The sequence below is a fragment of the Eptesicus fuscus genome, chromosome 14 (assembly GCF_027574615.1).
Source record: "Eptesicus fuscus isolate TK198812 chromosome 14, DD_ASM_mEF_20220401, whole genome shotgun sequence".
NCBI lineage: Eukaryota > Metazoa > Chordata > Mammalia > Chiroptera > Vespertilionidae > Eptesicus > Eptesicus fuscus.
The window spans coordinates 13946620-13966872 of NC_072486.1; the positions used below are offsets into that span (position 1 = coordinate 13946620).

A 20253-nucleotide genomic window follows, 5' to 3' on the forward strand; every position below is an offset into this window, starting at 1 on the left:
TGAATCTGTTGTGCCAAGGAGGTGAAGCATTATAACCACAGCAGAGTATTCTCGAGAATGGAAGGTTTGGAGGCCTTCGCTTTCAAAAACGTGCTGCAGCGTGTTTCGGTGGCTCTATGCAGTGCTGATTAGATGAAGGTAATTATTGCTCAAAATGGGATTTTGTTTCTATTTTAGAGAATCAGATACTGCGAAGGAGAATGAGCACTGAAGGCCCCTGAACCCAGGGTTGTGAGGGCTCCCAGGCCAGGGTCTGTGTGGTCCAGGACAGTGATTTTACATCATCCAGACTCTGACATCTTATTGCCTGTTTCATCGACGTTGCCATCTGGAGAATGGGTTTCCCGGGGTCTGGAGCAGGGGGTGGGTGTGAGGTTGGAGAAAGGCGTGAAAGGGAGGATCGTGGTTTCTCTTCGCCGGAAAAGCAGCTTCTAGCACCGCCGCTCCTGGGAACCTATTTTCTGTGAGGAAGCGAAATGAGTGTCATGAGTGTGCCCTGTGCGTCAATGCAATATCAGTTCTGCACCCAAGGTCAGATGAAAGTTAATGGCCATTTGCACACCAGAGATCTGAAACCCACATTCCACTTCTTTCTCATAATGACAGGAAAGGAGAGCAATTCATATTTAAATTGATTTAAGTTTCAAAGCATAAACACAGAGATCTCCCAGGTGCCCCCTTTTCCACAGTGAAACTTCCTGGCAGGGCTCGACTTCCCTCACAAATTAAGTCCCTTCCCATCCCAGCTCCCCGGGGTGGACAGTGTTTTGTTGTCCGTGGAGCTACCCTGTCCCCGCGCTGCTGGGTAAGTGGCACCACACCAGAAGCCAGCAATGCCATCGGGGCCCCTTTCTTTCATGAGGTAGGTTTTGCATTTGTTGAGCTGATTAGCTGATTGAGGCAACGAATGGGTGTCGTGAACACACTGTGGACGGGGCAGCTTCCCCTCCGAGGCCGCTGGCTCAGGTTCTGGGCTTCCTGAAGAAGAATCCTGGCCATATGCTGTTTTTATAAAGTTAGGAAATTCTGCCGTCGGCTGAGCCCAGTCTCCTACCCGAATCCGGCGTCCTGGGCTGGTAGTCAGGAACTCTGACTCCCACACCGGCCCGGGCTCACTCTGGAAAGTCACTGGCTTCCCTCATCCTGTTCCCATCCTACCTAATAAAATAGTAATATGCAAATTGACCGTACCTTCGCTACGCCCAAGCCACACCCACCATCCAAAGCCACGCCCACCAGCCAATCAGGGAAAGTATGCAAATTACCCAACAAAGATGGCGGTTAATTTGCATACGCTGAGGGAGGGAGGAGTGAAGACTGAAGACAACTTAGAAGGAAGACGGGGGGTGAGGGGAAGCAGAAAGCAAGATGACTGCCAGAGGGAAAGCCCAGGTGGGGCGGGGCGGGTGGCAGAGGTGCGCGGGTGCAGGCGCGATGGCTGCAACAGCGGCGGCAGCAGCAGCGCATGAGGCCATAGCGGCCGCTTGCAGGATTTTTCCTGCAAATGGGCTACTAGTTTTTTATAAAAGGAAGAGGTTAGGTTCAGTCCTCAACACCAAGTGCAAGGGCAGCTTTGCCCTTCTTAATCATCTCTGCCCATTCGATCTGAATCTAGGAGTAGTAACTGCTGTTCATTTGATTTGCTTTCTGAGCTGTTTTCATTTCATTGACATTTTTCCTAAGTAAAAGTCTTCCAAAGGCCTTCTTCTCCCACACATAACCCCCGCCCCCTCACACACACCCCTGGGAACATTCCCGCTGCCCTTCGTATTGAGGGGTAAGAGCTATCGGGGGAAATCTTTGTCTTGGCCATATGACCCAGCTATTGTCCATCATTCGTCACATTAAACGTCTAATTGTATAAACAGCCATGAAAGTGGAGCCGTTCCCAGTGAAACTGAAAATGACATGAACACAGTGTGTGTGGGTAGAAGTAACTGACGCTCCCTGGTACATAACGCCAAGCCTGCCTTTGGATTCAGCTGAATTCTGCAGAGTGCCTTGATGCTGTTTTCATAAAAGTGAGATTTAACTTCGCATACTAGTCTTTCCATTAAGTGACACATAAACACTTAATATTCGATCGTTTCTGAATCAGACATTTTCCTTGAAGGGGGCTAAACAAACTGTGGTTCTAGCGATTTGCGTTTTTCAGATAGCTTATAAAAAGACTTCATTTTAATACAGCGATTGCAATCTGTTTTTTGGAATGAGATTGGTGATAGAAATTTTGACCCTGGAGTCAGAGAAGGTTCCCATTGAACAGCTTCTGTGTAATTCTGCACAGTACCTTCTGACATAAGTGTTTTGTTTGGAGATTAGGAAGATGGATACATACTTTTAAAAATAATCCTGGCTCTCCTTCTCTAAAGCTATATCAAAACTCCTCCTTAACTAAATAAAACTGTTTCCCCAAAGCAGTGGTCTCCAGGTCGAATTTGCAAAGCAGTTCCCTGCAGTATTTGTTAGTAGTGCTAATCCCTGCCCTGCTCTCCCCAACCCCCCAATTAAGTGTGGATGGAGGCCCTGGCATCTGAATTATAACCACTACCCCCGTGTGACTTAGCTGCCCACTTTCACCAACACATGCCAAGGTCTGTGTGATTTGCAATCTCAGGGAGCCAGCTGGTGATTTGTGTGTGCGTGTTATGTGTCTTTTTAAATATGTTTTTATTGATCTTTAGAGAGAGAGGAAGTGAGGGGATAGAGAGATAGAAACACTGATGGGAAAGAAATCATCCTGCACGCCTCCTACTGGAGATCAAGCCGGCAACCCCAGCAAGTGCCCTGACCAGGAATCAAACCAGTGACCTCTTGGTTCAAGGGTCAGTGCTCAACCACCGAGCCACACCGGTTGGGCACAGCTGGTGTTTTATGAAGGGTATTGTGCTAATGAACTAAGCAGGGTAGGGGGAATGAAAAATAGTATACTTTTGCTATTTACTCATTTATTGGACAACTGCCTAACTTTTCAGTGTTTCTCTACCTGAAAGGAGATTTTCCTATAGGAATGATAACAGAATTATTACAAAGTTCTCATGGCATTGACAGTAAAAGCTTTATAAAGTAAGAGAATTATTACCAGGTTTTATTTGGTGGGCAGACTCGGGAGTAAGCGAACATTCTCACTGAGGTTTCTACATTAAAATTAGGAGGAGGACATGGCGGGTGGGAGGTTAAAGGGAAGTGACTTTAACCCTGGCTCCAAATAATTGCACCTGAACGAAGCCATATCCTTGTAAATTGTGGACAAATCCCAAGTCAATAGAACTAAAGGCTTGTCTGGTTCTCTTTTTGCCAGGAAGTGGCTAGCTTCTATTTATTGAAAATGCAAACATTTAATAAAAATGAAGCATTCGCTTTAAGACTTAAGATCGATTGAGGAAGTCTACACCTTATCCTGTTATTGTTTTCTGGTAGAAGAAATGACTGACACGTTTGAGATTGGGGTTATCTTTATAACCTTAGGAACAGATGGTAGTTTTTAGAAATGCTGCCAGTTTTCCTCCCCTCTAACTGCAATGGGGGCGCAAAGCCTGCAGATCCAATGGCCAACTTAGTTTTATATGTTCTCGTTTTCTTCCTTTTGATTTTCAGTTTTGTTTTTGTGTGTTTAAAAGACCCATTTCTAGATCTTATTTCCGATGGTGGAGTTAAGAGCGGGACTTTCTCCTCTGTCTAAAGGGCTCCTTCTGCAGCACACACAAACTTTTCACAATTGGTAAGAAAGCAAGCTCCCCCATCCTTCATTTAGGGGGCGTTAGGGGAGAGTGTCGATAAGCCCAGGCCAGGACACCTCTTGCTGACAGTGGAGATGGGTGAGGGAAGGGGGTGGGCATTGTCCCAGCAGCCTGTGGTCCCAGGAGGTGGCATAACTGCCCTGTCTGGTCCGGGAAGGGGCAGCGCCCGTCCTCAGGCCTCACGGTGCTGGAGAGGCACCCCTGGGCTGTGGGCTAGCCCCTGGGACCTCATACCCTCATACCCTCCAGTCCTCTCAGCGCTGTCACTGACATGAACAGCGGGCGTCAAATTCAGGCTGAGCATGTGTACCTACATCCAAGTCATTAAAGTTGCTTCATTTTGCTGGTCATGTCAGGCCTGCACGAGTCAGCCAATTCCAGGGTTAGTCGTGTAACCAACTGGACCGTCTCATCAAAAGACCACACTGACTTGAATGGTCCAGGCCCCTCCAAGGGCAGTTCCCTGGGGCCTGCCCTAATGCAGTTTTATTACCCTGGTATGTCAGGAAGAAAGCCCGGATAAAGGGCCAAAATAGCCTCCATTTTGTCTATTTTATTTGAAAATCCAAAATACATATCCTTTCACTTATGTGAGAGGAAACAATGGCTCAGAGCCTTGGGCGATGATATGAAAAATAGCTTTGGCTAATAGCCAGTGTTGTAGCATAACTTTTTCCCCAAACATATTTGGCTTAGCTTGTTATCTGCTGATCTTAGAAGATTGTTTTGTCTTGTGAGCCATTAAAGCACTTGGTCTGATACTCAAAAACGGTAATGGGGCAGGTCCTCAGGATTACTGACGACACTGCAGTGCAGATGGGAATGCCGGGTTCCTCGTTCCCAGCAGCTGGGCTGTCTGTGGTCCGCACAGCTGCTCCCGCTGCCAGCGCGCAGCGGTTTAGCTGCTCCCGATTTTAGCTGTTTTTGTGAAAGATGGTGTGCTCAGAACGTGGCTCCTGCCTGGGCCTGGTTTCAATCCTCCTTTTGGGATCTCTCAGTTCCTGGATGTGAGGTCGCTGGAGCCCACCGTGGCCTGGGCTCCCCTGGGCTCTGCAGGGGTGCCCGTGCTAGTCCCTGCTGCCCCTTAGGATTTTCAGGGGCGGTCAGGGGCCCATCTCGGCGGGGTCAGGCTCTCTGGGACTTCCCAGCTGCCCCCTCCCCCCCCCCCCCACACACACACTGCCTCTTGCTGGGGTTGTGAACTGTCACAGGCTCCAGCCAGCCTCTCCCTCTTGATGAGAGTTGGCTGCTTTACTGGCCTTTGTCTCCAGGGCAAGTAAAAACAAAAAAAAACACGCTTGAGCCCTAACCTGTTTGGCTCAGTGGATAGAGCATCTGCCTTCGGACTGAAGGGTCCCAGGTTCGATTCTAGTCAAGGGCATGTACCTTGGTTGCGGGCACATCCCCAATAGGGGGTATACAGGAGGCAGCTGATCGATGTTTCTCTCTCATCGATGTTTCTAACTCTCTGTCCCTCTCCCTTCCTCTCTGTAAAAAAATCAATAAAATATATTAAAACAAAAAAAACAACACTTGATTCCTTGCAAACTTCCCATCCTGGGAGAGAAAAGCAACTCAGGAAAAAGCGGCTGCCCTGGCCTCCCCCAGCCTTACGGTGCTCACTGCTGATCTGCTGTGAGTGTGCTGGGCCCCCGGCGAGCTGGGGCAGACTTCCAGGCAGTCTCCTCTGTGTGCCACGGCTCAGTCTGGGCCTGAACCTCCACTCCCGGCCTCAGGGTCCTCACCGGCTCAGAGCTGAAGCCCAGCCCAGCCCAGCCAGGGAAGATGGGGTCCATGGCTCGGACCTCCCATCTCTGCTGCCTCTTTACTCATCTCCCCCTGAGGTCCACTTGGAGCAACCTGGGGACAGCCTTGAGCTGTCCTGACTGCCTCCTGAGGGGACACCCTGGCTCAGCTCTCCCAGGAGAGCGGGACAGAGATCGGAGCCTCCCAGAGCTGGCTCCTGATGTGCGGAGGGAAGGAACGTCTTTCGACAGCTTTTGCCCTTTCCAGCCTGTCTTGCTACAATGTTCTGCCTTGGGTGTCAGAATACAAATAGTAATGACTCTGTTTTTACATCCCCTGTCTTCCATTCTGCCCCAGTAGGAGGTGGGTCCGATTAGAAAGATGCTCCCATGCACAGATGAAATGCAGAAGTAAAAAGCACGTCACCGTGTTTCGTACTATAAAGTAGCTCCTTGACTGAGCACGTTCATCCACCCTCTCTTCTGCACGCTGTCTGTGGGCCAGTGCTTATCATCACCCCCTCTGGCAAGTAATACAGTTGAAGTTCGGTGAGTTGACGTAACCTGGCAAAGGTCAAATACTAGAAATAGTGTAGGGAGGATGCCAGATGTGTAACAAAAGGACATTCGTTTAAGGTCTAGCAGGTTAGTTTTAGATGAGGGTTCAGGGAAAATTTCAAATCTTTCCTGGTCTCCTTTTGGTCTGCCTCCCTCCATTGATTGATTGATTGATTGGTTGATTGACTGAACCAATCCTTTGCTAGTAGTTGCAAACACAAGGTCTCTCAGGGAGTTCTTGATGGTTCCTCTGCCAGGAATCCCGCTGTCATGTTAGGAGATGTAGCAGTAGAATTGCTGAAAATTCAAACAAAAAAATCTGAAGAGCATCGTATGAGTGGCAGAAGGTTGTAATGTTATTTTTTAAATGTAGATGCTTGCCTACCATAAAACCTTACTTGACAAGGGGGTCAGTGCAGATTTGACCTGCTGTGTGCACACCTGGCCTGCTGTGTGCAGACGTGACCTGCTGTGTGTAGACCTGACCTGCTGTGTGCACACCTGGCCTGCTGTGTGCACACCTGGCCTGCTGTGTGCACACCTGGCCTGCTGTGTGCAGACGTGACCTGCTGTGTGCACACCTGACCTGCTGTGTGCACACCTGACCTGCTATGTGTAGACCTGACCTGCTGTGTGTAGACCTGACCTACTGTGTGTAGACCTGACCTGCTGTGTGCATACCTGACTGGCTGTGTGCACACCTGACCTGCTGTGTGCACACCTGACCTGCTGCGTTTTCTGGCTTGCAGTCCCAGAGGCAGATTCGTGTAGCTGTGAAAACCAAATCCACAGACTCAGGTTCAGTTCTGCCATAGCCACTTGCTATGACTCAGTGGCTTCCAGAGGCTCATTTTTATTCTACAAAAAAGAGCTGATGGCCCTGGCCGGAGTTGCTCAGTGGTTAGACCATCAGTCTGCACACCAGAGGGTCTCAGGTTCGATTCTCGGTCAAGGGCACATTCCTGGGTTGCAGATTGGATCCCCAGGCATAGTCAGGGCACATGCAGGAGTCAACCAATCGATGTGTCTCTTTCACATTGATGATTCTCTCTCTCTTCCTCGCTCTCTCTCTCCCTCCTCCCATCGATGTCTCTCTCTCTCTCCCTCTCCCCATCCATGTTTCTCTCTCTCTCTCTCTCTCTCTCTCTCTCTCTCTCTCTCTCTCTCTCTCCCTTCCCTCCCTCCCTCTCTCCCTACCTCTCTCCTTCCCTCCCTCCCTCTTCCCTCTTCCCCTCCAGTTCCTTCCACTCTCTTAGGAAAAAAAATCAATGGGAAAAATATCCTCAGGTGAGGATTAACAACAACAACACAAAAGGAGCTGATGGCATATAGCTCTGTGGCTTGTTTTTTTTTTTTTTTTTTTGGTGGGGGGGTGGTGCTGGTGAGGGGTTAGGAAAGTTAAATGAGATGGCAGAGAGCTTACAGTTTCAGTTGGCACATATAGTTGGGGTCAGAAATCACTTTTCTTTACCCCCCGAGTTAAAATTGTTTAAATGTGGATTCCTGAGAGAAAGCATCTGGAGGAGCAGAGGACACCGGGGCCTGTTTAAAGGCACGGCCTGCGGGGTCTGGGCATCACTGCTGCTGTCTTTACTGGGTGACCTCAGCAGATGGACCTAACCTGCCCTGTCGCCAGAACATCCTTGAGAGGCACTTAGAAAACGAAAGCTTTTCTGTTTCTTAGTAAAAAACGTTGAAGAAAAATGATAGCTAAGCTTAACCTGATTTTTTTATTGAGGTTTTATTTGAGTTGGATCATGTACAAGCCATGTTTGCATTAAAAGGGAACTTGCTTGGGGTTTTTCTGGTGCGTTTCCTTATAAGAAGGGCAAACAAATGGGCTATTTGGGACAAGTACGGATTAGCTCTTGATTGCGCTGGCCTACAGAGCACATGTTTCTGGTCTAATGAAAAGAATTGGTACAGGATGCACATTATCATTGTTCTCTGTTGACCAGCTTTTCCATGGACTGGACGTGTATTAAATGTGAAAACCTGTTAAGAAGTGGAAGGAAAGGGAGCTGGGAGGGTCTCTGCTATAAGACAGAGACATGGAACTGAAATGGAATTCTGTCTGCCTCAGGGGCATGAATCCTGCGGTCAGCAGCGGCGGGAAGGCAGCCAGGCCGTTCTCAGTGGCTCCAGCTGCCTCCAGCCACGTGTGCAGGGCGTGGGGAATCTGATGGGGATGGTGGCCGTTTTTCAGCTACCTCTGATGTTGGCCTACTCATGACAGGTTCTTTATGTTGCCTGGGAGCTGTGAATTTTCAGGACATCAGCGCACCTATATTCACATGTTAATAAAAGTAATACGTTTCTTTCGTGCAGCGGGCATTTATTTTCTCTCTGTAAATCCATGGGTTATGAAGCAGGGTGAGCATTGGAAGGGAAAGGGCTATGTAGGATGAGTAGGTCATTGTGGCCCTAATTTTCCAAGAGACTGAAGGCCTAGTAGGAAATTCAAGTCAGTTCTTAGACTGTTTACAATAAACCTCCAGTTTTCTGTCTTTCAGTCTCACTGCTGTTCAGTTTGTTTTATTTATTTTTAAATGTATCTTTATTGGAAAGTATTATAGATGTCCCCATTTTTTTTCCCATTGACCCCCCTTCACCCCGCTCCCGCCTGTTTTCCAGGCCTTCCCCACCCTATTGTCTGTCCATGGGTTATGCATATAAGTATATATGTTCTTTGGTTAAACTCTTCCTGCCCCTCCTTCCCATCCCACCCCTCCCCTCGGAAGTTAGACAGTTTAGATTTTCATAGCATATTGGAGCAGATGAAGAATAAGACCCGGGCATTTGACACTCTCCTCCGCTGACTTCCTCTTCCCGTGTCGTTCTGGGCAAGCTATTTCACATCGCTCAGCCTCAGTTTTCTCATCTGTAAAATGAGGATAACATAATAACACTAGGAATATGACTAAGGAAAAGGCCAACCATGTACCTGTCCTAAAACATCACTGGGAAGTAAACATCCATTTGGGGATAGCAGGTATATGATCTCATTTAACTCGATTTCTGTATGAAATAAATACAATACCTGTTAGATGCATCTGGGGATGGAGTCTGAGCCCGGATGGCCTGGCCTTCCAGGCCTGGTGAGCTTCAGCCTGAATGTTGGCCAGTGTTTCTTAATAAAGTGGGGACCCCCGGTGTTGAGGTGCTCAACTTGCGCATCCCTGGGCGAATCCCTCCTGCACCAGGAGCGCTGGTCTCCCTGTGTGCGTCTCGGTTCCCACAGTGGGGAGAGACTGCAGTCTGAAGGTGGAGGTGCCACCGTAGGACTGGCCTTTGTTAGCAGAGCCTGGGCACCTGTGGACAATGAATGGCTTGAGGGAGAGGCTGGCCAGGTGATGGGGTGAGGTCATGAGCTGTGCCTGTGGCAGGGAGGAAGGGGATGGAGACACCTCAGAGGTGGAAGTGACAGGATTTAGGGGAAGATTTATGCGAGGACCTAGGAAGAGGAAAAACGGGCAATGCTGGTGGTGATCTCACCGGAAACACCAGGCCCAGGAGGAGGAGGCGGCGTGCAGGCTGCCTCGAAGGCGCTGCATGGATGTCAGGCCTTTGTGTTAAACAGGTGACTCCTTGAGGACAGAGTTTGTGCCAGGGGACTCGTCACAGCAGCTCATGCACGGCAGATACGGATGGTCTGCGAAATGAGCACACTCAGCATGTAACTGGAGCTGTGGGCCTGGGACTCGGGGAAGAGGGAAGAGATGGAGACACAGATTTGGGAATCGCCCATATAATGGTGCAAGTTGACACCCCAGGAACAGATAAGATCACCGGGAAATAGCCTGCGGGAAGCTTGCGTCTTTAGAGGGTTCACGGGTGATAAGGACCAAGAAAAGAGAGTTTAAAAACAACAGTCTCACATTCAGCTGACAGGCTGGAACAGACTGGGGCCGAGAAAAGATTGTTGGGACAGAGATAAAGTGGTCGTAGGTCAGCTTTCAAAGGAAGTTCCAGCAGCCCTGGATGCGCCAGATTCTGATACTCTATGGCTCATCTCCATGGTGAACACTGACCACTATTCTTCAGATTTTAACACTAAAGAGAGTCATAAGGTGAAGGTTGCAACTGCTGTTTTTTTCCTTTTTTTTCCCTTCTAATTCTCACTCAAGGATATTTTTTCTATTGACTTTTAGAGAGAGTGGAAGGGAGGAAGATGGGAGAGAGGGAGAGAGAGAGAGAGAGAGAAATATCTATGTGAGAGAGAAACATCAATTGGTTGCCTCCTGCACATGCCCCAACAGGGGCTGGAGATCAAACTTGCAACCGGTATCTGCCCTTGAGCAGGAATCGAGCCCAGGACCCTTCGGTGGGTGGGTGGGCTCTAACTAGCCAGGGTTCCCTTACTTTTTAAAGAACAGAAAAGATGTGAGCATTTTGAAGCACTTGTGATTATATTCCTGGTAACCAACATTGATTACGCTCTATCAGCACTTCCTGCCGCAGGCTCGTTTTTATGTCATCCCACAGGGGATGTACCGCCTGCTGAGTGTGGGTGGTGCGTTGTGGAGGGACTTCCTAAAACAAATATTATGGCCCTTCTCCAGGAATGGTACAAAAAAATAGCTGGTATTTAGATAATGAGGAACTGGGTCCTGCCTCCTGTGGCCCAGAAACACCTCTGTGTTTTCCTAACACTTTTGTGTCCACAACCACAGAACAGGCAAAAGCGCCTGGCCTGTACACACTTGTGAAACATACCAGTGGCGATGCATTGCTTTTTAAAGTGTTTTATATTCTTTCTATTGCATTCTGTTCTATTTCATTAAAGACATGAACAGAAACACAGGTCCCACCCTGGCTGGTTTGGATAGAGCGTCAGCCCACGGAGTAAAGGATCCCTCCTGGGTTCAAGGGCACGTACCTCGGTTGCAGGCTCAAACCCTGGTGGGAGGCAACCAATCAGTGTGTCCCTCTCACATCATTGTTTCTCTCTGTGTGTCTCTCCCTTCCTTTCTACTCTCTCTAAAAATCACTGGAGAAATATCCGTGGGTGAGGATTAACCAAAGAAAAAAGAAACGCAGGTCCACACCAATGGATGTGCAGTTTGACCAGCACTGTTCTGCTCCGTGCTGGACCAGGCAGACTTGACTGCCACAGATACACACATTTTGTGTGGAGGACGGGGACAGGTTACTTAACGTCATCTATAGACTGGGGGCGTTACCTGCCCGACTCGTGAGGTTGTGGGAACATCAGATGAGACCCCCTGATGAAAGAGCTTTCTCCCTGTCAATGCTGCACAGGCGAAAGATTGTAGTATTGACGAAACTTTAATTCTTGGCAAAATACTCAACAGTTATTTTTCTTAACTATGTTTGCTGGTTTGTCACATTGAGACTCGAAATGCTAACTGTTGAGAAATTTTTGGTTGGTTTGTAAATTTAAAAAAAATAATAGTTTCGGTTGATTTTGAAAATAATAATTTCGATTGTTAACAACTGTAGTCACCCCAGTGATTTATAATCATCATGTGCTTCATTGTTAGTGTGGCTCCTACTTGTACAAAGTTGATCAGCAGAAATTAAATAAGCATCATTTTGAAAGGACATTGATCCCCTTTGCGTTAAAATAACATTTTTAGTGGAGTTATTAGGAGAGTTTTCTTAGCAATCGCTCTAGTAAGTGGAAGGGAGAAAATACCTGTATTCCTCAAGGCAATAAGAAAGTGATATCGGGGGAGCCCTTCAGTTCTTGGAGGCTGTCATTTGTCCCGGGGCATTTAAACTAAGTGCTCTTCAGTGAGTTAGAGCTAATTAATCCACATACACTCTTAGTTCTCATGTGGGCTCTCACGTTCACTGTTCAAAATACTAGTATATGCTTTTTGATCTTGTGCTTGTGACTTTTGTTGTGGTGAGTTATTTTCAAAGGCCTTTTCTTGCTTTTAGACTCTGTGGGTTGAGAGATAAGGAAATGGTTTGTGTTGGCAGAGTTAGGCTCCGAGCCTCCCTGGTCCCAGGCGCTGTCATTCCCGTGTACGTGTTACCCTGGAGGGAACTGTCCCAGAATCAATATTTGCAGAGGAAATCTCTCCCAGCCCACTCTTATTCTGATCAGATAAAAGAAGAAAACTCAGCTCAGAAATCTAAATAACTGCTTCCTCCTCCTCCCACCACATGAGCCGCACCAGTAGGAGACATGGAGAGAAACTGCCTCCTTAGTTATTCCTTGACATTAATCTTCGTACTAAAGGGTCATAGAGCACTCCCTTTTAGCTGACTATGGATTTCATACGTGAGACTTCATGGGGGAAATTATAAATCCTTAAAAAGGCCACTATAAATTGAGTTTTTGTTCTCAACTAGTATATATGAACCACTGGCCAAAAATGCATTTTTGGAGTCATAATTTTTCAGTATTTCCAAGAAAATGATGTTGTCTCGGTGTTGGAAGAGACTGGGGTCTTTTCTTCATGATGAGGGCGCTGTGGTGAGAGTCCACCAGCCCTTGGAGAGTCCCTCTATGATGCTGATTGAGATCCATTGCTGAGTTTCCTTTGCCAAGTCCCTTAACTTGCTTGTGTGTCTGATTTTTGCTCTGTTAACCAACGTGTAATGCAGGGCAACAAATACTGAGGTCTTCAAAGATGTGACCAAAAGAATGCAGCACTGTTAGTGGGGAGAAGCTAGAACTATAGGACTGGATTTTCCTCCCAAATATGCTTTTGTGCTAATCTCTTTCCCTTTGATTCTCTTTATGTGTATTGAGAACTTGGCCTAGCCCTGGCTGGTGTTTCTCAGCGGTTAGAGCATTGACCAGGGCACCAAAGGGTCATGAATTCGATTCCTGATCAAGGGCACATCACATACCTGGGTTGCAGGCTCACTCCTCACTTTCCGCCCCCAGTTGGAGTGCATGCAGGAGGCAACCAGTCCATGTGTCTTTCTCACCTCTCTCTCTCTCTCTCTCTCTCTCTCTCTCTCTCTCTCTCTCTCTCTCCTCTCTCTCCCTCTCCCCCCCCTCCCTTCCCTTCCACTCTCTCTAAAAAAATCAACGGAAAAAATATCCTCAGGTGAGGATTAACAAAATAAATAAATAAATAAATAAATTTGCCTAAAACTCAAAAGATAGTGTTAACTCTCAATCCTGACGTTGTTATCATTGTTCTGCATGTCCTATTTCTTAGTATAATAAGGTAAGGAAAAGAAATGCCTCTATCCCAGAGCATTGTTGTTTTAAAAACATAAACTTAATAGGTTACAAAAAATCCAAAATTTAATTTTCTTCACTTTCATTGACACTTAAACTTGAAGGAACAAAAATTCTAATGAAGCATAAATTAAATATGCCAAGGTATTCTTGGTACTTCGTGTGGATGAAGTTGTCTCACATGAGTATAATATCAGATTGCCCCCCCCCAAAGAAAATTACTCCCCATTATGGGATGAGGAAAGAATTCTTATACTATTTCAATTAACTAGGTGGAGTTCCTTACTTCTCCAGCCCATTGCATTTTAAGTGGATTTTAGGATGTTATTCTATATTTTATATTGTCCTTTGTATTGTCCTCCAGTTTTGCAGAGAAAACATGTTTTTCTTTATTCTTAAGTTTCCTCCTAATCAGACCACAGCAGCAACAGGGGCCTTTGAATGAGCATGAACGGAACCTAACACCTTCTGCCCACATTCACGGTTCATGCCTTTCGATGCTCAGCTGGTAGGAGTTACCCTAGGTATCCACAGAGTTTAACAGAATTTCCCTCCCCTCTTTTTTCATAAATAGGTATGAAAGGCAGGACTTACGTAAGTAGGTGTAGTCAAGTCGTGCCGTTTTGGTCACTTGGGGAGGAATTGTTCATCCCAGCAGTAGTGACAGAGCTCATCCTGTGTACACGGCGTTTAGGCGGGCATAAGAGGCATGCAAAAGCAAAAGGTACATGAGATGATATTTTTAGAAATGCAGAGCAGAAAGCATCATATTTAAAAGTATATAAAACAATGCAAAGACTGAAGTGAGCGGGTGATCTCGCTGTCAGCAGGGTTGGTATGTTTTTGGTCTGGGTGGGCTTTTTTTGGGTCTGCTTTTGATGGAGAGGACAAAAAGAATGAATGGTATGATGGATATGAGCAATAACTCATTCTACTTAGGAGTCATCCTTGATTGTTTCTCCCCCCCTCCCCCCACGCCCCTCCACCCCCGTAATCAAATCATTGGCAAATCTTGCCCATTTTGTCTAAAAATACAACTCAAATCCTCCGTGTTTCTTCAGCTCCTTGCCCCTCCCTGGTCTGAGCCTATGTCCTCTCCAGCCAGGATGGGAGCACAGTCACCTAACAGGTCTCTCTGCCTCCTGTCTTGACTCTCGTGAGTCTGTTCTCCACAAAGAAGGCAAAAAGCACTTTCGAAAAAATACGCCGAATCATGCAATTCCCAATGTTAAACTTCTTAGTGCTTCCCCATGTCCTCAGGCTAGAGTCTGAGTTTGCTCTGGTCTGTACTTTCTCCAGGATCCTCTCATCGCATCACTCACGCCTGCCATGGGTGGCTCCATCTCAGCCTTCCGGTCTCGGCCCAAATGTCACTTCTTTTGAGAAGCACCCGCCCCCCCCCCCCCCCCACCCCTGCCTCCTCTCCAGATGACCTCTCCCACATGGTTTTCTGTCATCCCATCATTTATCATGATCTTCAATTCCATTGTATTTTTTTACAATTATTGTTGCTATTGTTATTATTAGTTGTAGTAGTGGTTATTGTTCATTGCTGTCTCCCCAGCTAGTGTATGTACTTCATGAGGTCAGGGGTGTATCTGTCTTGTTCACAGGGATAACCCAAGTGCCAAGCATATCATAGATGCTCAATAAATATTGGTTAAAATGGAAGAGCAAGCTGTATAAGGAGAAAAATAATGAAATCACTGTGCCTGCATCAGAGTTGAGTACCATATGTTTTGGTGTTGAATGTCAGGGTGAAGTTGGAGATTAGGAGGAAGCAAGAGAGTTCCAGGTAGACCTCCAATGATGAACAGAGTTCGGACTCAATAAGATAAGCAATACATAGGCCAAAGCCTGGCACTTGTTACATTTTTTGAGAGTGATTGTTTTAGCAGGTATGCCCCCGCTGCGCGACTGTGTTAGGGAGAGGCTGGAACCAGGGGCTTTGTGGTCGGAGGCTATTGCACCAGCACAGAAAGGGAGGCGAGGACTTGGACGGGGTGATGCTGGGGGAATGTGGGAGACGAGGTAGACTCAAGGCTTCACGGTTCAGAATTTTGTGGTCACCGTGCATTGAGCAACCCAAACATACAATGTTGTACTTCTTTTATTACAGAACACTAAACTCTTAGCCAAAAAATCACATTAAAATGACGTTCTCACATGGACTTGACAGAAGCCTTCATCATGTCAGTTTCATTCTTCACCCCATTTCCCTTTGGGTGAAGAATGAAACTGACATGATGATGTCTTGCTTGTTAGGTTTTGGTGAAAAGGAGAATGAGTTCAAAGTTTCCCATTGCCCTTGATTTAATAAATGAGATGTATATGAAAAGTGCCCAGTTCCACTGATTTAAATTTCTATCCAAGTAATAGTACCAATATTTACATGTTGTGAATCTACCTACCATTTTCTCCCTGTCAAATTGCTACCAGAAAATGATCTGATGCAGTTTTCTGAGGATGCTGCAAGTGTTTAATATTGTTCTTTTTTATTTATTTAAGCAATTGAACAAGACGAGGAGAGCAGGGACAAGCACGTACCTGCGGCAGAAGCTGACGGTGTTCCAGATCCTCAGGTAGGACCAATCCTGGGACACCCCTCAGGGCCCCTTTCTTTGTGTTGAGAGAGCTGAGAGAGTGCAGGTTTTGTGTTTTGGAAAAATAGTCACATTATGGGAATAAAGTACTTCTTTTCATAAAAAATAAAAAAAAGACATTTCACCAAAAATAAAAAGGCTCTATAAGTCACATTTATAATTTTATTCGTGGGGGAGAGACAGGTAGGGAGACATACTCCACTTCCCAGAGAAGGCAAGGAAAGTAGTGAGGAACCAGGAGAGAGGACCCCCTGGGCCAGACCACCCCACAGAGAGGCCCAGGAGACTCGGCTAACAGCACAGCCGGGGCGTGGCCAGGCAGGTCCATGTGATGCCATACCTGCCAGAGATTCTGTGCCAACCCCAAGTATTATGGCATGGATATGCCTTGGGTAGCAACTTACCTCCAAATACTATTGCAGCATAAAAACTTGGACACCCTAGTGTGGTCAACTGTTAACCTCATGTAAATGCGTGGCATTTAAAGGGCTTTAGTGGGGACCGCGGGAAGAGAAGCCGAACAGGTGACTCTTTTGTAAGTCCCCAATATAAAGACAGTTTTTGCAAGTCCCCAGTAATTCAAATCTACTCCTCAGAATTCCACTGCCCTCAACACCCAGCCTTAGCATTATGTAGCATGGCTCAATAGCTAGCTACCTTAAGCTGGGGTCTCAACCCTTTTGAATTTTAGATTACTCACCCATAAACCTACCTGATAGGACAGTTGTGAGTATTAAAAAGTCTGTAAAATAAATAAGCCGATGGATTTTATTATATGTGAGAACACGAAAGGAGTGCTCCCAGTGAATCTACTTCTGTGGCATGTCCAGAGCCATGGGCTGGTCTGCCCAGTAGAAGAACCGGACAGACTCGACACTCAGGCAGACGGGGTGGAGAAACTCTGCAAGCACGTGAGCCTGCTGTGAGCCCTCACTGCAGGGAACTGCTCTGCCCTGCAGCAGAAATGGCCTTCAAGGATTGTGGCAGCGGTGTCTCAATGTCACATATGTTCAAGCTCATCAAAATGTGTACGTTACATATGTGCAACTTTTTGTATATTTACTATACTTCAATAAAGCTAAAATAAAAAGGAAAAAAAAAACACTAGCCAGTTTGCTCAGTGGTTAGAGCATCAGCCTGTGGACTGAAGGGTCGTTGGTTTGATTCTAGTCCAGGGCATGTACCTCGGTTGCAGGCTCGATCCCCAGCGCAGGTCGCAACCAGTCGATGTGTCTCTCGCTCACATTGATGTTTCTTTCTCTCTGTCTCTACCCCTCCCTTCCGCTCTCTCTAAAAATCAATGGAAAAAAATATCCTCGGGTGAGGATAAAAAAATAAACAAGGAAATAAGGAAGCAGAATAATCACATTAGGTTTTTCGGTCAAGATTGCACAGGTCGGAATGTTGAGGTCACATCAGGAATTGTTTGGAATTGTTCTGCTGTGGCAATATTCAGAACGCTACAGTCCACACGTTCATGCTGAAATTACATGTCAGGCTTCCAAGCAAACCTGGGCAGGCATTCTTTTCTTGAGGTTTTCTTAAATCACTAAGTTTTTAGTGGGACAGATGTTTCTGGACTTAAGTCGTTATTCTTTATCTGTTTTGAACCAATTCTGTGGGTAAAAGTCTGCCTTAATGCCCGTTTATCTCTTTGTGTGTCTCCAAAGGATACACAGACCTCGCTCTTGGAGATTTGGGGTTTTTCCTCAGCAGCAGTGACATAGTCGCACAGGATGTACAGGGGAATGAGATCCTGAAACCTGCCGAAGCCAGGGCATCAGTCATTAGATCAGAACAGGTTTTGTTTAGGCTTGAAAGTGATGCGTTAAGTTCACTGGGATGCATGTTACGGGAGTCCTAGGCCTCGGCTGAAGGAAGGAGCCGCTGTCACCTCCTCTGACGCACTGAGCAAGCTTTGCTACACAGAAGCACCAGAGTGTTTGCTTTGTTTTGATTCTGTGGGTCTGTCTATGCAGACGCTCTGGGGAGAACCATCAGTAGTTCAAGGCGTGTAAGGTGAGCTTAAAAAACACTTTCAGAGTTTCACCATCGGCCATCTACGCAGAACTGGAAATAGATGATGCGTGTGCTTATGGGTGTGTATACATGTATTCACTTTCATTAATTTGGCATTTGATGTATGTACATGTGATTAACCAAGCACCTATATGCCAGGCTCTCTGATATATCACATAATTGCAATCTTCACTCCAGAGCCCATTTTAGACAAGTTCGGTGGAAACTGGTTTTTCATTCCTTCCCCATATGGGATGAAAGATTTCACTGTGGAAAAATGCCCCAAGGCTGCTGAAAACTTTGGGTGTATGAAGGGGTAAGGCCATCAGTAACCCCAGAGAAACGGGCCTTGTGCAGAGGTTCCCACCTCCCAGAAAACTCTAGTTCTCCCCTGATGTGGTGGTTCCACTCTTCCTTTTCTCACTAGAAATCTTTTCTGCTTACTAAACGCCCTGTGTTGATGCAGGGATGTGTGGGCCCAATGGAGAGCGCATGCGGAGTTGAGGTTGCCTCCCAGCGCATCCTCCTCGCTGGTGCCTGTAGGCAAGTTCTTTATGGCTCTAAACCTGTGAGTTCCTGTATGGTAGCATCTGTGTCATTGTCACCAAAGTGTCCCCACCGTGCAAGGCAGTGAGTAGCATGTTTGGTTTTCATCTCTGGAAAGTGGAGATATTATAAAGAAGAAACATACCCCTGGCTGGTTTGGCTCAGTGGATAGAGCTCTGGCCTGCAGACCAAAGGGTCCTGGGCTCATTTCCGTCAAGGGCACGTACCTTGGTTGCAGGCTCCCTCTGGGCCCTGGTGGAGCACGTGCAGGAGGCAACTAATCGATGTGTTTCTCTCACATCGATGTTTCCTTCAATCTTTCCCTCTCTCTTCCACTCTAAAAGATCAATGGGAAAATATCCTCAGGTTAGGATTAACAAAAAAATAAAATAAAGAAGAAATATAAACTATGCTCACCATGCTGGCAGGTAAGAGTGTCAATAACTGTCAGGCAGCATCTGTGAGGTTCAGAGCTCGCTCGCTCCCTCAGGGGCCATGTGGCTCTGCCTCCGCAGCCGCACTCGCGCAGTGACTCCACTCTCCTGGGCCCCAGGGCCTTGCTGTGCTAGGACTGCGAGTTAACGCATCATATCCACCGGCACTCTGCTAGGCTCTTTGTTTTTATTAATGTATTTAAACCTCAGAGCAAACCCTATGAGGCAGATAATGTAAATATCACCCCTTTACAGATGAGCTGGTAAATCAAACCAAGGAAGTCTGGCTCTGGCATCCTTGCTTTTAACCAAGGTATGAAACTGCCTTTCTAACATCTGTCAAATGGGGGTAATTGTTGAGTTGTTTTGAAGATTAAATGAGTTATATGGGAAGTAATTAGGTTGGTGCCTGGAGCGTAGTTCTCCAAGAAACTTAGCCTCATGAGTTGTCATTGTCATCATGATCGTTGGGCACATTGCTCTTTGGTTGAATACTAAGGTGTCTAAGGTGGCTGGCTGCGTAGCACCCTCTGTCTACCGTTATGGGATCTTCACATGCTCACATACCATTTTTGGCCCTTCACATGTTGTAACTCTTTTTACAGGACTAAGGATTAAAGAATCAGAATAAAGATTCGTTAGACTTTTGCCAGGTTCCAATTTCATGAGATCTTCAATGAGTAATTTATAACATGTCAAACTTTGGAAATTCTCACTTTCATTCAGGAGGCCATTGACAACCAGATTTAGTAATTATTTCCATTGTCCCCTCGACCCATTGGAATCAATTATTTTAATTCTAGAGGCCCAGTGCACAAAGTTCGTGAACGGGTAGGGTCCCTAGGCCTGGCTGGTGATCAGGGCTAACCGGGGCCTCCGGCTGCTGGCCGGGGCCTTCCTTCGTTCCATGCTTCCCCCTGGTGGTCAGCGCACATCATAGCGAGCGATTGGTCTCCCGGTTGAACTTCTGTGGGGACAATTTGCATATTAGGTTTTTATATATATAAATTAAGTGGTGATAACTGTTAGTTAAACAAGTTAATTGCCAAATATTTGAAGATTAATCTGTCAGTAGCCAAAGTGTGACTTTTCTTTAATGGACTGAGGAAAGCTTTTATGTAAGGCTGTGCTAGGTACTATAGAAAATAGGTGATCCTTTAAAATCCTCTAGGTTAGAATTTATTAGAATTTGCTTGTTCTGGTTTTTTAGTTCTTTGTTATCTGTCAACTTTGCTGCCCTGCTTAGCAGCTAAGCTGTATGGTCAATAATATGTACAGATCTGAGCTATACTTTCACATCAACACAAGATAAAATATTGGCGACCTCCCTATTCTAGTCTGAAAGTTCAAGGAACCAAATATATGTAATGAGTGAACCCTTTGCTTCGTCAGTTATGTAAATACCTATATATATGTGAAGATACCACCGGCCAGGCCTAG

The 20253-nt window shown here is 46.4% G+C and overlaps 1 protein-coding gene across 1 annotated transcript in view; it reads left to right on the forward strand.

Annotated features, from left to right (window-relative positions):
- The window catches only part of RAPGEF5 (Rap guanine nucleotide exchange factor 5), a 196377-nt gene that overhangs the window by 84391 nt on the left and 91733 nt on the right, over nt 1-20253 (forward strand). The window contains exon 8 of the mRNA XM_054726573.1: nt 15720-15793. Within this exon, the coding sequence (XP_054582548.1) occupies nt 15720-15793 (74 nt within the window). The remainder of the gene's footprint in view (nt 1-15719; nt 15794-20253) is intronic.